The sequence below is a fragment of the Pezoporus flaviventris genome, unplaced genomic scaffold, assembly GCF_033815535.1.
Source record: "Pezoporus flaviventris isolate CSIRO_AGI_PZ_B2104156 unplaced genomic scaffold, CSIRO_AGI_Pfla_v1 ptg000181l, whole genome shotgun sequence".
In the NCBI taxonomy this organism is placed as follows: Eukaryota; Metazoa; Chordata; class Aves; order Psittaciformes; family Psittacidae; genus Pezoporus; species Pezoporus flaviventris.
This window is the reverse complement of record NW_026892729.1, coordinates 13,069-31,143: the sequence shown is the minus strand read 5'-3', so window position 1 is coordinate 31,143 and position 18,075 is coordinate 13,069. Positions and strand designations below refer to the sequence as shown.

The following is an 18,075-nucleotide window of genomic DNA, read 5'->3' as shown; positions in this document are numbered from 1 at the left end:
CCTTCCTCTTTTCCCTTCTCCCTTTTCCCTTCTCCCCTTCCTTCTCCTTCCCCTTTTCCCTTCTCCCTTTTCCCTTCTCCCTTTTCCTTCTCCCTCCTCCCTTCTCCCTTCTCCCTCCTCCCTTCTCCCTTTTCCCTTCTCCCTTCCTCTTTTCCCTTCTCCCTTCTCCCTTCCCCTTTTCCCTTCTCCCTTCTCCCTTTTCCCTTCTCCCTTCCCCTTTTCCCTTCTCCCTTTTCCCTTCTCCCTTCTCCCCTTTTCCCTTCTCCCTTCTCCCTTCTCCCTTTTCCCTTCTCCCTTCCCCTTTTCCCTTCTCCCTTTTCCCTTCTCCCTTCTCCCTTCTCCCTTCTCCCTTCTCCCTTTTCCCTTCTCCCTTCCCCTTTTCCCTTCTCCCTTTTCCCTTCTCCCTTCTCCCTTCTCCCTTCTCCCTTTTCCCTTCTCCCTTCTCCCTTCTCCCTTTTCCCTTCTCCCTTTTCCCTTCTCCCTTTTCCCTTCTCCCTTCTCCCTTCTCCCTTTTCCCTTCTCCCTTTTCCCTTCTCCCTTCTCCCTTTTCCCTTCTCCCTTCTCCCTTCCCCTTTTCCCTTCTCCCTTCTCCCTTTTCCCTTCTCCCTTTTCCCTTCTCCCTTTTCCCTTCTCCCTTTTCCCTTCTCCCTTCTCCCTTTTCCATTCTCCCTTCTCCCTTCCCCTTTTCCCTTCTCCCTTCCTCTTTTCCCTTCTCCCTTTTCCCTTCTCCCTTCTCCCTTCCCCTTTTCCCTTCTCCCTTTTCCCTTCTCCCTTTTCCCTTCTCCCTCCTCCCTTCTCCCTCCTCCCTTCTCCCTTTTCCCTTCTCCCTTCCTCTTTTCCCTTCTCCCTTTTCCCTTCTCCCTTTTCCCTTCTCCCTTCTCCCTTCTCCCTTCTCCCTTCCCCTTCTCCCTTCTCCCTTCCCCTTCTCCCTTTTCCCTCCTCCCTCCTCCCTTTCCCCTCCTCCTTTCCCCTCCTCCCTTCTCCCATCTCCCACCTCCTCTCCCCCGGGTTTCCCTATGGATTCTATGGGTGCGGGTGCTGCCTCCCCGTTCCTTTGGGGCGGGTTGGATCTCACCCCCTCTCTTTCCTTCCCCCCATGCCTGGCCCCATCCCCGCAGTCCCGGACGCCCGCCCTGGTCTTCGAGCACGTCAACAACACCGACTTCAAGGTGGGTGCTCCCCCCCCCAGCACCCAGGGAGCCCATCCCGGCATTCCCGGTGTTCCCGAGGCACGGATCCGCTCCCCTCCATGGCTCCTGCTGGCATCCAGCCAGTCCCGCGCTCCCATCCTGCCCGGTCCTCAGCGCTTCCGGAGGGCAGCGAGGGGGAAAGGGAGCCCTTTGGGTGCTGGGGGTCCTCATGGGTGCTCGGAAGGGTGCTGGGTCTCCCCCTGGGTGAGCCCTTTGGGTGCTGGGGGTCCCCATGGGTGCTCGGAAGGGTGCTGGGTCTCCCCCTGGGTGAGCCCTTTGGGTGCTGGGGGTCCCCATGGGTGCTCGGAAGGGTGCTGGGTCTGCCCCTGGGTGAGCCCTTTGGGTGCTGGGGGTCCTCATGGGTGCTCGGAAGGGTGCTGGGCCCCCCTTCTCCCCCAGGGGAAATCCTGGGGGCATTGTGGTCATTCCCACCCCATCCTGCACCTCCGGACCCTATCCTGCACCTCCAGACCCCATCCAGCACCTCCAGACCCCATCCTGCACCTCCTGCCCCCATCCAGCACCTCCTGCCCCCATCCAGCACCTCCAGACCCCATCCAGCACCTCCAGACCCCATCCAGCACCTCCAGACCCCATCCAGCACCTCCAGACCCCATCCAGCACCTCCAGACCCCATCCAGCACCTCCAGACCCCATCCAGCACCTCCAGACCCCATCCAGCACCTCCAGACCCCATCCAGCACCTCCAGACCCCATCCAGCACCTCCAGACCCCATCCAGCACCTCCAGACCCCATCCAGCACCTCCCACCCCATCCAGCACCTCCAGACCCCATCCAGCACCTCCAGACCCCATCCAGCACCTCCAGACCCCATCCAGCACCTCCAGACCCCATCCAGCACCTCCAGACCCCATCCTGCACCTCCAGACCCCATCCAGCACCTCCAGACCCCATCCAGCACCTCCTGCCCCCATCCAGCACCTCCAGACCCCATCCTGCTGCCCCTCACCCTGCCCTTGTTCCCTGCCCTCCTGCAGCAGCTCTATCAGACCCTCTCGGACTTCGACATCCGCTTCTACATGTACGAGATCCTCAAGGTGAGCAGATCCCGTGGGATGCGGGAGGATCCAATGGGAAGCAGGAGGATCCCGTGGGATGCGGGAGGATCCAATGGGATGCAGGAGGATCCAATGGGAAGCAGGAGGATCCCGTGGGGTGCAGGAGGATCCAATGGGATGCAGGAGGATCCAATGGGGAGCAGGAGGATCCAATGGGAAGCAGGAGGATCCCGTGGGATGCAGGAGGATCCAATGGGAAGCGGGAGGATCCCATGGGAAGCAGGAGGATCCAATGGGAAGCAGGAGGATCCCGTGGGATGCGGGAGGATCCAATGGGAAGCAGGAGGATCCCGTGGGATGCGGGAAGATCCAATGGGAAGCAGGAGGATCCAATGGGGTGCAGGAGGATCCAGTGGGAAGCGGGAGGATCCCGTGGGATGCAGGAGGATCCAATGGGGAAGCGGGAGGATCCCATGGGAAGCAGGAGGATCCAATGGGAAGCAGGAGGATCCAATGGGAAGCGGGAGGATCCCGTGGGGAGCAGGAGGATCCAATGGGGTGCAGGAGGATCCAATGGGAAGCAGGAGGATCCCGTGGGGTGCGGGAGGATCCCATGGGATGCAGGAGGATCCCATGGGAAGCAGGAGGATCCAATGGGAAGCAGGAGGATCCAATGGGGAGCAGGAGGATCCCGTGGGATGCGGGAGGATCCAATGGGAAGCAGGAGGATCCCATGGGAAGCAGGAGGATCCAATGGGGAGCAGGAGGATCCAATGGGATGCAGGAGGATCCAATGGGAAGCAGGAGGATCCCGTGGGGTGCAGGAGGATCCAATGGGAAGCAGGAGGACCCAATGGGGTGCAGGAGGATCCAATGGGAAGCAGGAGGATCCCATGGGGTGCAGGAGGATCCAATGGGAAGCAGGAGGATCCAATGGGATGCAGGAGGATCCAATGGGGTGCAGGAGGATCCCATGGGAAGCAGGAGGATCCAATGGGAAGCAGGAGGATCCCATGGGGAGCAGGAGGATCCCATGGGAAGCAGGAGGATCCAATGGGAAGCAGGAGGATCCCATGGGGAGCAGGAGGATCCAATGGGAAGCAGGAGGATCCAATGGGAAGCAGGAGGATCCCATGGGGTGCAGGAGGATCCAGTGGGAAGCAGGAGGATCCCATGGGGTGCAGGAGGATCCAATGGGAAGCAGGAGGATCCAATGGGAAGCAGGAGGATCCCATGGGATGCAGGAGGATCCAGTGGGAAGCAGGAGGATCCCGTGGGATGCAGGAGGATCCCGTGGGGTGCAGGAGGATCCAATGGGAAGCAGGAGGATCCCGTGGGATGCAGGAGGATCCAATGGGAAGCAGGAGGATCCCGTGGGATGCAGGAGGATTCCTCCCGTGGGGTGCAGGAGGATCCAATGGGAAGCAGGAGGATCCCGTGGGATGCAGGAGGATCCAATGGGAAGCAGGAGGATCCCATGGGATGCAGGAGGATCCAATGGGAAGCAGGAGGATCCAATGGGAAGCAGGAGGATCCCATGGGATGCAGGAGGATCCCATGGGATGCAGGAGGATCCAATGGGAAGCAGGAGGATCCAATGGGATGCAGGAGGATCCAGTGGGAAGCAGGAGGATCCAATGGGAAGCGGGAGGATCCAATGGGAAGCGGGAGGATCCAATGGGGAGCGGGAGGATCCCGTGGGGTGCAGGAGGATCCAATGGGAAGCGGGAGGATCCCGTGGGGTGCAGGAGGATCCCATGGGGTGCAGGAAGATCCAATGGGGAGCAGGGGGATCCCGTGGGGTGCAGGAGGATCCAGTGGGAAGCAGGAGGATCCAGTGGGGAGCAGGAGGATCCAGTGGGAAGCAGGAGGATCCAATGGGATGCAGGAGGATCCCATGGGAAGCAGGAGGATCCCGTGGGGTGCAGGAGGATCCAGTGGGAAGCAGGAGGATCCCGTGGGGTGCAGGAGGATCCAGTGGGAAGCAGGAGGATCCCGTGGGGTGCAGGAGGATCCAATGGGATGCGGGAGGATCCAATGGGATGCGGGAGGATCCCGTGGGATGCAGGAGCATCCCTGAGGCCCCCGTTGCCCCGCAGGCCCTGGATTACTGCCACAGCATGGGCGTGATGCACCGCGACGTCAAGCCCCACAACGTGATGATCGACCACGAGCACAGGAAGGTGGGAGCCTGCCGCCATTCCCGAGCCTTGGAATAGCCCCTGGGACCATGGAATGGGCTGGGGTGGGAGGGATCCGGAGCAGGAGGAGCCCTTTAAGGCCATGGGGGTCCCAGCTGGTGGGGGGGGAATTCCATGGGAGCAGCCCTTAAATCCCCATGGATTTCCCTCTTCCCTATGGGAATTCCATGGAGCATCACTTAAATCCCCATGGATTTCCCTCTTCCCTATGGGAATTCCATGGGAGCATCACTTAAATCCCCATGGATTTCCCTCTTCCCTATGGGAATTCCATGGGAGCAGCCCTTAAATCCCCATTGATTTCCCTCTTCCCAATGGGAATTCCATGGGAGCAGCCCTTAAATCCCCATGGATTTCCCTCTTCCCAATGGGAATTCTATGGGAGCATCCCTTAAATCCCCATGGATTTCCCTCTTCCCATTGGGAATTCCATGGGAGCATCAAAGCACCCCCTGCATCCCTTAAATCCCCATGGATTTCCCTCTTGCCAATGGGAATTCCATGGGAGCATCAAAGCACCCCCTGCATCCAGTAAATCCCCATGGATTTCCCTCTTGCCAATGGGAATTCCATGGGAGCATCAAAGCACCCCCTGCATCCAGTAAATCCCCATGGATTTCCCTCTTCCAAATGGGCCCAAGCTCCTCCCATATTCCCAAAGGGCCTCGACCTTTGAGGCCTTCCTTGGGATGGGATGGATGGGATGGGATGGATGGGATGGAGGTGAATGGGATGGATGAGATGGGATGGGATGGGATGGGATGGGATGGGATGGGATGGGATGGGATGGGATGGATGGGATGGGATGGGATGGATGGGATGGGATGGGATGGGATGGGATGGATGGGATGGGATGGGGATGGGATTGGATGGGATGGATGGGATGGGATGGGATGGGATGGGATGGGATGGATGGGATGGGATGGGATGGGATGGGATGGATGGGATGGATGAGATGGGATGGGATGGGATGGGATGGGATGGATGGGATGGATGGGATGGATGGATGGGATGGGATGGGATGGATGGGATGGATGGGATGGGATGGATGGAGATGGGATGGGATGGGATGGGATGGGATGGGATGGGATGGGATGGGATGGATGGGATGGGATGGGATGGATGGGATGGGATGGGATGGGATGGGATGGATGGGATGGGATGGGGATGGGATTGGATGGGATGGATGGGATGGGATGGGATGGATGGGATGGGATGGGGATGGGATGGGATGGATGGGATGGGGATGGGATGGGATGGATGGGACGGGATGGATGGGATGGGATGGATGGGATGGGATGAATGGGATTCGATGGGATGGATGGGATGGAATGGATGGGATGGATGGGATGGGATGGGATGGGATGGATGGGATGGAATGGATGGGATGGATGGGATGGGATGGATGGGGTGGGATGGAATGGGATGGATGGGATGAGATGGGTGGAGAGCTTGGACCCCTTCCCCTGGAGCAGGGTGCTCGGAGCCCCTGTGTCCAACCTGGCCTTGGATACAGCCAGGGCTGGAGCATCCCAAACCTCTCCCTTCAGCCCATCCATCCCAGGGCCCCAGCACCCTCATGGGGAAGAGCTCCCCAAGCTCCCATCAACTCTTCCCACTTCCTCCCCCTCCCATCCCTGCCTCCCTCATCCCAACCCCTCTCCAGGCTCCCTGCAGCCCCTTCAGGCACTGGGGCTGCTCTCAGGGCCAGCACCACGGCGTGGTCCCAGCTCCCCGGGGCTGCAGGGCCCTGAAGACATCCCCACCCCATCTCCACCCCATCCATCCCATCCCATCCCATCCCATCCCATCCCCATCCCATCCCATCCATCCCATCCCCATCCCATCCCATCCCATCCATCCCATCCCATCCTGTGCCCATCCCCATCCCATCCCCATCCTGTGCCCATCCCATCCCCTCCCCATCCCATCCCCACCCCATCCCATCCATCCCATCCATCCCATCCCCATCCCATTCCCATCCCATCCCCACACCATCCTCACCCCATCCCTCCCCATCCTCATCCCATCCATCCCATCCCATCCCCATCCCATCCCCATCCCATTCCCATCCCCATCCCATCCATCCCATCCCATCCATCCCATCCCATCCATCCCATCCCATCCATCCCATCCCATCCCCATCCCATCCCCATCCCATCCCACCCCATCCATCCCATCCCATCCCCATCCCAACCCATCCCATCCCATCCCTATCCCATCCCATTCCCATCCCCATCCCTTCCCATCCCATCCATCCCATCCCAACCCATCCCCATCCCACCCCATCTCCACCCCATCCATCCCATCCCATCCCATCCCATCCATCCCATCCCCATCCCATCCCATTCCCATCCCCATCCCATCCCATCCCATCCCCATCCCCACCCCATCCCCACCCCATCCCCACCCCATCCCTCCCCATCATCATCCCATCCCCATCCCATCCCCATCCCATCCCATCCATCCCATCCCATCCCATCCATCCCATCCCATCCCCATCCCATCCATCCCATCCCATCCCATCCCATCCCATCCATCCCATCCCATCCCATCCCATCCATCCCATCCCCATCCCATCCCCATCCCCACCCCATCCCCACCCCATTCCCACCCCTCCCCATCCTCATCCTCTTCCTCCCGTTGCTCCCCAGCTCCGGCTCATTGACTGGGGCCTGGCTGAGTTCTACCACCCAGGCCAGGAGTACAACGTCCGCGTGGCCTCGCGCTACTTCAAGGGCCCGGAGCTGCTCGTGGATTACCAGGTATGGGGTGGGGGGTGCAGCCCCCTTCCTGCCATGGGGACCCTAAAACCCACCCTCACCGCGCCCCAGACATGGAGAGAGCCCAACACTGACCCCGAAACCTGATCCTTAACCTGACCCTGAACCTGACCCCTGAACCTGACCCGGAGCCCTGAACCTGACCCCTGAACCTGACCCCTGAACCTGACCCTGACCCCTGAACCTGACCCTGACCCCTGAACCTGACCCTGACCCTGACCCCTGAACCTGACCCTGACCCCTGAACCTGACCCCTGAAACTGACCCTGACACCTCAACCTGACCCTGACCCCTGAACCTGACCCCTGAACCTGACCCCTGAACCTGACCCGGAGCCCTGACCCTGACCCCTGAACCTGACCCCTGAACCTGACCCCTGAACCTGACCCGGAGCCCTGACCCTGACCCCGGAACCTGACCCTGACCCCTGAACCTGACCCTGAACCTGACCCTGACCCCTGAACCTGACCCTGACCCCTGAACCTGACCCTGACCCCTGAACCTGACCCTGACACCTCAACCTGACCCTGACCCTGAACCTGACCCCTGAACCTGAACCTGACCCCTGAACCTGACCCCTGAACCTGACCCTGACCCTGAACCTGACCCCTGAACCTGACCCTGACCCTGACCCCTGAACCTGACCCTGACCCCTGAACCTGACCCTGACCCTGACCCCTGAACCTGAACCTGACCCCTGAACCTGACCCTGACCCCTGAACCTGACCCTGACCCCTGAACCTGACCCTGACCCTGACCCCTGAACCTGACCCTGACCCCTGAACCTGACCCCTGAAACTGACCCTGACACCTCAACCTGACCCTGACCCCTGAACCTGACCCCTGAACCTGACCCCTGAACCTGACCCGGAGCCCTGACCCTGACCCCGGAACCTGACCCTGACCCCTGAACCTGACCCTGAACCTGACCCTGACCCCTGAACCTGACCCTGACCCCTGAACCTGACCCTGACCCCTGAACCTGACCCTGACACCTCAACCTGACCCTGACCCTGAACCTGACCCCTGAACCTGAACCTGACCCCTGAACCTGACCCCTGAACCTGACCCTGACCCTGAACCTGACCCCTGAACCTGACCCTGACCCTGACCCCTGAACCTGACCCTGACCCCTGAACCTGACCCTGACCCTGACCCCTGAACCTGAACCTGACCCCTGAACCTGACCCTGACCCCTGAACCTGACCCCTGAACCTGACCCGGAGCCCTGAACCTGACCCTGACCCCTGAACCTGACCCCTGAACCTGACCCTGACCCCTGAACCTGACCCCTGAACCTGACCCCTGAACCTGACCCTGACCCCTGAACCTGACCCCTGAACCTGACCCATGAACCTGACCCTGACACCTCAACCTGACCCCTGAACCTGACCCGGAGCCCTGAACCTGACCCCTGAACCTGACCCTGACACCTGAACCTGACCCCTGAACCTGACCCTGACACCTGAACCTGACCCCTGAACCTGACCCTGACCCTGACCTGACCCCTGAACCTGACCCTGAACCTGACCCATGAACCTGACCCATGAACCTGAACCTGACCCCTGAACCTGACCCCTGAACCTGACCCCTGAACCTGACCCCTGAACCTGACCCCTGAACCTGACCCTGACCCTGAACCTGACCCTGACCCCTGAACCTGACCCCTGACCCTGACCCGGAGCCCTGAACCTGACCCCTGAACCTGACCCATGAACCTGACCCCTGAACCTGACCCTGACCCTGAACCTGACCCCTGAACCTGACCCCTGAACCTGACCCCTGAAACTGACCCTGACACCTGAACCTGACCCCTAAACCTGACCCCTGAACCTGACCCTGACCCTGAACCTGACCCCTGAACCTGACCCCTGAACCTGACCCCTGAACCTGACCCTGACCCCTGAACCTGACCCTGACCCTGAACCTGACCCCTGAACCTGACCCGGAGCCCTGAACCTGACCCGGAGCCCTGACCCTGACCCCTGAACCTGACCCTGACCCCTGAACCTGACCCTGACCCCTGAACCTGACCCATGAACCTGACCCTGACCCTGAACCTGACCCCTGAACCTGACCCGGAGCCCTGAACCTGACCCTGACCCCTGAACCTGACCCCTGAACCTGACCCCTGAATCTGAACCCTGAACCTGACCCCTGAACCTGAACCTGACCCCTGAACCTGACCCTGACCCCTGAACCTGACCCCTGAACCTGACCCCTGAATCTGAACCCTGAACCTGACCCCTGAACCTGACCCGGAGCCCTGAACCTGACCCTGACCCCTGAACCTGACCCCTGAACCTGACCCCTGAATCTGAACCCTGAACCTGACCCCTGAACCTGAACCTGACCCCTGAACCTGACCCTGACCCCTGAACCTGACCCCTGAACCTGACCCCTGAATCTGAACCCTGAACCTGACCCCTGAACCTGACCCTGACCCCTGAACCTGACCCTGACCCCTAAACCTGACCCCTGAACCTGACCCTGAACCCTAACCCTAACCCTGACCCCTAACCCTGACCCCTAAACTTAACCCTGACCCCAAACCTAACCCTGACCCCTAACCCTGACCCCTAAACCTAACCCTGACCCCAAACCTAACCCTGACCCCTAAACCTACCCATAACCATAATGCTAACCCCTAACCATGCCCCTAACCCTGACCTGAGCCTAGAGCTGGAGTGACCCCAACACTGACCCTCACCTGGGACCGGAACCCCTAACTCTGACCCCTAACATTAACCCCAAACTTCAACCAAACCCTAACCCCTAACGCTAACCCTAACCCCCGACCTTGACACCTGATCCTAACCCCAACCATAACCCTAACCCCTAACCATAACCATAACCCTAACCCCTAACCATAACCCTAACCCCTAACCATAACCATAACCCTAACCCCTAACCATAACCATAACCCTAACCCCTAACCATAACCCTAACCCCTAACCATAACCATAACCCTAACCCCTAACCATAACCATAACCATAACCCCTAACCATAACCGTAACCCTAACCCCTAACCATAACCATAACCCTAACCCCTAACCATAACCATAACCCCTAAACCTAACCCCATAACCCCGACCCCATAACCAAACCCTAACCCTCCCCTGCCACCCCCAGATGTACGACTACAGCCTGGACATGTGGAGCCTGGGCTGCATGCTGGCCAGCATGGTCTTCAGGAAGGAGCCCTTCTTCCACGGCCACGACAACTACGACCAGGTGAGCTCCTCCTGCAGCTCTGCATCACCTCCTCCTGCAGCCCTGCATCACCTCCTCCTGCATCACCTCCTCCTGCATCACCTCCTCCTGCATCACCTCCTCCTGCATCACCTCCTCCTGCAGCCCATCACCTCCTCCTGCATCACCTCCTCCTGCATCACCTCCTCCTGCATCACCTCCTCCTGCATCACCTCCTCCTGCATCACCTCCTCCTGCAGCCCTGCATCACCTCCTCCTGCAGCTCTGCATCACCTCCTCCTGCATCACCTCCTCCTGCATCACCTCCTCCTGCATCACCTCCTCCTGCAGCCCTGCATCACCTCCTCCTGCAGCTCTGCATCACCTCCTCCTGCATCACCTCCTCCTGCATCACCTCCTCCTGCATCACCTCCTCCTGCAGCTCTGCATCACCTCCTCCTGCATCACCTCCTCCTGCATCACCTCCTCCTGCAGCCCTGCATCACCTCCTCCTGCATCACCTCCTCCTGCATCACCTCCTCCTGCAGCCCTGCATCACCTCCTCCTGCATCACCTCCTCCTGCAGCCCTGCATCACCTCCTCCTGCATCACCTCCTCCTGCATCACCTCCTCCTGCATCCAAACCCTCACTCCATCACCTGAGCCTGATCCTGCATTGCCCCAAACTGCTCCTCCATCACCCCAAAACTAGCCCTCATACCCCAACCCTTCCCCCTAACCCCAACCCTTCCCCTAACCCCAACCCCTCCCCCTAACCCCAACCCTTCCCCCTAACCCCAACCCTTCCCCCTAACCCCAACCCTTCCCCTAACCCCAACCCTTCCCCTAACCCCAACCCTTCCCCTAACCCCAACCCTTCCCCTAACCCCAACCCTTCCCCTAACCCCAACCCTTCCCCTAACCCCAACCCTTCCCCCTAACCCCAACCCTTCCCCCTAACCCCAACCCTTCCCCTAACCCCAACCCTTCCCCTAACCCCAACCCTTCCCCCTAACCCCAACCCTTCCCCTAACCCCAACCCTTCCCCCTAACCCCAACCCTTCCCCCTAACCCCAACCCTTCCCCTAACCCCAACCCTTCCCCTAACCCCAACCCTTCCCCCTAACCCCAACCCTTCCCCCTAACCCCAACCCTTCCCCTAACCCCAACCCTTCCCCATCCCCCCAACCCTTCCCCTAACCCCAACCCTTCCCCTAACCCCAACCCTTCCCCCTAACCCCAACCCTTCCCCTAACCCCAACCCTTCCCCTAACCCCAACCCTTCCCCTAACCCCAACCCTTCCCCATCCCCCCAACCCTTCCCCTAACCCCAACCCTTCCCCCTAACCCCAACCCTTCCCCTAACCCCAACCCTTCCCCTAACCCCAACCCTTCCCTAACCCCAACCCTTCCCCCTAACCCCAACCCTTCCCCCTAACCCCAACCCTTCCCCTAACCCCAACCCTTCCCCTAACCCCAACCCTTCCCCCTGACCCCAACCCTTCCCCATCCCCCCAACCCTTCCCCTAACCCCAACCCTTCCCCTAACCCCAACCCTTCCCCCTAACCCCAACCCTTCCCCATCCCCCCAACCCTTCCCCTAACCCCAACCCTTCCCCTAACCCCAACCCTTCCCCCTAACCCCAACCCTTCCCCTAACCCCAACCCTTCCCCTAACCCCAACCCTTCCCCTAACCCCAACCCTTCCCCATCCCCCCAACCCTTCCCCATCCCCGCCCCCCTCCGTGCCCCCCATGGCCTCATCCTGCCCCGTTGTCCCCTGCAGCTCGTGCGCATCGCCAAGGTGCTGGGCACTGAGGAGCTCTATGACTACATCGACAAGTACAGCATCGAGCTGGACCCGCGCTTCAACGACATCCTGGGCAGGTGGGGGCTGCCACCGCATCCCATTCATCCCATCCACCCCCATCCCATTGACCCCATCCCATCCCATCCCATTCATCCCATTGAACCCATCCCATCCATCCCATCCCATTCATCCCATTGAACCCATTGAACCCATCCCATCCCATCCATCCCATCCCATTCATCCCATTGAACCCATTGATCCCATCCCATCCATCCCATTCATACCATTGAACCCATTGACCCCATCCATCCCATCCCATCCATCCCATCCCATCCCATCCCATCCCATCCCATCCCATCCCATCCATCCCATTGAACCCACTGACCCCATCCATCCCATCCCATCCCATCCCATCCCATCCCATCCCATTCATCCCATTGAACCCATTGACCCCATCCATCCCATCCCATCCCATTCATCCCATTGAACACATTGACCCCATCCATCCCATCCCATCCCATCCCATCCCATCCCATCCCATCCGTCCCATCCCATCCATCCCATCCCATTCATCCCATTGAACCCATTGACCCCATCCATCCCATCCCATCCCATTGAACCCATCCCATCCATCCCATTGAACCCATCCATCCCATCCCATCCCATTGAACCCATCCCATTCATCCCATTGAACCCATCCATCCCATCCCATCCCATTGAACCCATCCCATCCATCCCATTGAACCCATCCATCCCATCCCATCCCATTGAACCCATCCCATCCCATCCCATTGAACCCATCCCATTCATCCCATTGAACCCATCCATCCCATCCCATCCCATTGAACCCATCCCATTCATCCCATTGAACCCATCCATCCCATCCCATCCCATTGAACCCATCCCATTCATCCCATTGAACCCATCCATCCCATCCCATCCCATTGAACCCATCCCATTCATCCCATTGAACCCATCCATCCCATCCCATCCCATTGAACCCATCCCATTCATCCCATTGAACCCATCCATCCCATCCCATCCCATTGAACCCATCCCATTCATCCCATTGAACCCATCCATCCCATCCCATCCCATTGAACCCATCCCATCCATCCCATTGAACCCATCCATCCCATCCCATCCCATTGAACCCATCCCATCCATCCCATTGAACCCATCCATCCCATCCCATCCCATTGAACCCATCCCATCCATCCCATTGAACCCATCCATCCCATCCCATCCCATTGACCCCATCCATCCCATCCCATTGAACCCATCCATCCCATTGAACCCATCCATCCCATCCCATCCCATTGACCCCATCCCATCCCATCCCATTGACCCCATCCATCCCATCCCATTGAACCCATCCATCCCATTGAACCCATCCATCCCATCCCATCCCATTGACCCCATCCCATCCCATCCCATTGACCCCATCCCATCCCATCCCATTGACCCCATCCCATCCCATCCCATTGACCCCATCCATCCCATCCCATTGAACCCATCCATCCCATTGAACCCATCCATCCCATCCCATCCCATTGACCCCATCCCATCCCATCCCATTGACCCCATCCCATCCCATCCCATTGACCCCATCCCATCCCATCCCATTGAACCCATCCATCCCATCCCATCCCATTGACCCCATCCCATCCACCCCATCCCATCCATCCCATCCCATCCCATTGAACCCATCCCATTCATCCCATTGAACCCATCCATCCCATCCCATCCCATTGACCCCATTGACCCCATTGACCCCATTGACCCCACCCCGTTCCCGTTTTCCCGCAGACATTCCCGGAAGCGTTGGGAACGTTTCGTGCACAGCGAGAACCAGCACCTGGTGAGCGCCGAGGCGCTGGACTTCCTGGACCAGCTCCTGCGCTACGACCACCAGAGCCGGCTGACGGCGCGCGACGCCATGGAGCACCCCTACTTCTGTACGTGGGGCTGCCCCATAGCCCGCACCCTGACCCACAGCCAGCACCCTGACCCACAGCCAGCACCCCTACTTCTGTATGTGGGGCTGCCCCATAGCCCGCACCCTGCCCCATAGCCGGCACCCTGACCCATAGCCAGCACCCTGACCCATAGCCAGCACCCCTACTTCTGTATGTGGGGCTGCCCCATAGCCCGCACCCTGCCCCATAGCCGGCACCCTGACCCATAGCCAGCACCCTGACCCATAGCCAGCACCCCTACTTCTGTACGTGGGGCTGCCCCATAGCCCGCACCCTGACCCATAGCCAGCACCCCTACTTCTGTATGTGGGGCTGCCCCATAGCCCGCACCCTGACCCATAGCCAGCACCCCTACTTCTGTATGTGGGGCTGCCCCATAGCCCGCACCCTGACCCATAGCCAGCACCCTGACCCATAGCGAGCACCCTGACCCATAGCGAGCACCCCTACTTCTGTACGTGGGGCTGCCCCATAGCCCGCACCCTGACCCATAGCCAGCACCCTGACCCATAGCCAGCACCCCTACTTCTGTATGTGGGGCTGCCCCATAGCCCGCACCCTGACCCATAGCCAGCACCCCTACTTCTGTACGTGGGGCTGCCCCATAGCCCGCACCCTGACCCACAGCCAGCACCCCTACTTCTGTACGTGGGGCTGCCCCATAGCCCGCACCCTGACCCATAGCCAGCACCCCTACTTCTGTATGTGGGGCTGCCCCATAGCCCACACCCTGACCCATAGCCAGCACCCTGACCCATAGCGAGCACCCTGACCCATAGCGAGCACCCCTACTTCTGTACGTGGGGCTGCCCCATAGCCCGCACCCTGACCCATAGCCAGCACCCTGACCCATAGCGAGCACCCTGACCCATAGCGAGCACCCTGACCCATAGCCCGCACCCTGACCCATAGCGAGCACCCTGACCCATAGCCAGCACCCCTACTTCTGTACGTGGGGCTGCCCCATAGCCGGCACCCTGACCCATAGCCCGCACCCTGACCCATAGCGAGCACCCCTACTTCTGTATGTGGGGCTGCCCCATAGCCCGCACCCTGACCCATAGCCAGCACCCTGACCCATAGCCAGCACCCCTACTTCTGTATGTGGGGCTGCCCCATAGCCCGCACCCTGACCCATAGCCAGCACCCCTACTTCTGTACGTGGGGCTGCCCCATAGCCCGCACCCTGACCCACAGCCAGCACCCCTACTTCTGTACGTGGGGCTGCCCCATAGCCCGCACCCTGACCCATAGCCAGCACCCCTACTTCTGTATGTGGGGCTGCCCCATAGCCCACACCCTGACCCATAGCCAGCACCCTGACCCATAGCGAGCACCCTGACCCATAGCGAGCACCCCTACTTCTGTACGTGGGGCTGCCCCATAGCCCGCACCCTGACCCATAGCCAGCACCCTGACCCATAGCGAGCACCCTGACCCATAGCGAGCACCCTGACCCATAGCCCGCACCCTGACCCATAGCGAGCACCCTGACCCATAGCCAGCACCCCTACTTCTGTACGTGGGGCTGCCCCATAGCCGGCACCCTGACCCATAGCCCGCACCCTGACCCATAGCGAGCACCCCTACTTCTGTATGTGGGGCTGCCCCATAGCCCGCACCCTGACCCATAGCGAGCACCCTGCCCCATAGCCAGCACCCTGCCCCATAGCCAGCACCCTGACCCATAGCCAGCACCCTGACCCATAGCCGGCACCCTGACCCATAGCCAGCACCCTGACCCATAGCCAGCACCCTGACCCATAGCGAGCACCCTGACCCATAGCTAGCACCCCTACTTCTGTATGTGGGGCTGCCCCATAGCCCGCACCCTGACCCATAGCCAGCACCCTGACCCATAGCGAGCACCCTGACCCATAGCGGGCACCCTGAGCCATAGCCAGCACCCCTACTTCTGTATGTGGGGCTGCCCCATAGCCCGCACCCTGACCCATAGCCAGCACCCTGACCCATAGCAAGCACCCCTACTTCTGTATGTGGGGCTGCCCCATAGCCCGCACCCTGACCCATAGCCAGCACCCTGACCCATAGCGAGCACCCCTACTTCTGTATGTGGGGCTGCCCCATAGCCAGCACCCTGCCCCATAGCCGGCACCCTGCCCCATAGCAGGCACCCTGACCCATAGCCAGCACCCTGACCCATAGCCAGCACCCTGACCCATAGCGAGCACCCCTACTTCTGTATGTGGGGCTGCCCCATAGCCCGCACCCTGACCCATAGCGAGCACCCTGACCCATAGCCAGCACCCTGCCCCATAGCGAGCACCCCTACTTCTGTACGTGGGGCTGCCCCATAGCCCGCACCCTGACCCATAGCCTGCACCCTGACCCATAGCCAGCACCCTGACCCATAGCCAGCACCCTGACCCATAGCCAGCACCCCTACTTCTGTACGTGGGGCTGCCCCATAGCCGGCACCCTGACCCATAGCGGGCACCCTGACCCATAGCCAGCACCCTGACCCATAGCCGGCACCCCTACTTCTGTATGTGGGGCTGCCCCATAGCCGGCACCCTGACCCATAGCGAGCACCCTGACCCATAGCCAGCACCCCTACTTCTGTATGTGGGGCTGCCCCATAGCCGGCACCCTGACCCATAGCGAGCACCCCTACTTCTGTACGTGGGGCTGCCCCATAGCCGGCACCCTGACCCATAGCGAGCACCCTGACCCATAGGGAACACCCTGCCCCATAGGGATCACCCTGCCCCATAGGGATCACCCTGCTCCATAGAGAACACCCTGCCCCATAGGGATCACCCTGCCCCATAGGGAACACCCTGCCCCATAGGGATCACCCTGCCCCATAGGGATCACCCTGCCCCATAGGGAACACCCTGCTCCATAGGGATCACCCTGCCCCATAGGGATCACCCTGCCCCATAGGGAACACCCTGCTCCATAGGGATCACCCTGCCCCATAGAGAACACCCTGCCCCATAGGGATCACCCTGCCCCATAGGGAACACCCTGCCCCATAGGGATCACCCTGCCCCATAGGGATCACCCTGCCCCATAGGGAACACCCTGCCCCATAGGGATCACCCTGCCCCATAGGGAACACCCTGCCCCATAGGGAACACCCTGCTCCATAGGGAACACCCTGCCCCATAGGGATCACCCTGCCCCATAGGGATCACCCTGCCCCATAGGGAACACCCTGCCCCATAGGGAACACCCTGCTCCATAGGGATCACCCTGCTCCATAGGGAACACCCTGCCCCATAGGGATCACCCTGCCCCATAGGGATCACCCTGCTCCATAGGGATCACCCTGCCCCATAGGGATCGCCCGCACCGGGGCCGCTGCCATCAGCCCCCATGGGTGCTCCCAGAGGACCCATGGGTGCTGCCCTCTCCCCACAGACCCCATCGCCAAGGACCCCACCCGGGGCAGCGCCGGGCGCCGGGCCCGCCCCAGCACCGCCCCCGCCCCCTCCTCGTCCTCCTCCTCCTCGGGGCTTCTGGGAGGTGGGGGATGGGGGGGGATGGGATAAATGGGGGGGGATGGGATGGGGGGGATGGGATGGGGGGGGATGGGATGGGATGGGGGGATGGGATAAATGGGATGGGATAAATGGGGGGGGATGGGGGGAGATGGGATGGGGGGGATGGGATGGGGGGATGGGGTGGATGGGGTGGGGGATGGGATGGATGGGGTGGGGTTGGATGGGATGGATGGGATGGGGGAGATGGGATGGGGGGATGGGGGAGGATGGGATGAATGGGATGGGATAAATGGGATGGATGAGGATGGATGGGATGGGATGGGGGATGGGATGGATGGGGTGGGGGAGATGGGATGGGGGGGGATGGATGGGATGGGATGGGGGGGATGGGATGGGGGGGTGGGATAAATGGGGATGGGATGGGGGGGA

At 60.7% G+C, this 18,075-nt stretch overlaps 1 protein-coding gene across 1 annotated transcript in view; it reads left to right on the top strand.

The window, feature by feature from the left end:
- LOC133262035 (casein kinase II subunit alpha-like) overlaps positions 1-18,075 on the top strand; it is a 28,718-nt gene that overhangs the window by 9,989 nt on the left and 654 nt on the right. Inside the window, exons 5-12 of the mRNA XM_061440908.1 lie at positions 1,119-1,169; positions 2,190-2,249; positions 4,310-4,393; positions 7,066-7,176; positions 10,328-10,429; positions 12,174-12,274; positions 14,007-14,194; positions 17,564-17,668. Coding sequence (XP_061296892.1) covers positions 1,119-1,169; positions 2,190-2,249; positions 4,310-4,393; positions 7,066-7,176; positions 10,328-10,429; positions 12,174-12,274; positions 14,007-14,194; positions 17,564-17,668 — 802 coding nt within the window. The remainder of the gene's footprint in view (positions 1-1,118; positions 1,170-2,189; positions 2,250-4,309; positions 4,394-7,065; positions 7,177-10,327; positions 10,430-12,173; positions 12,275-14,006; positions 14,195-17,563; positions 17,669-18,075) is intronic.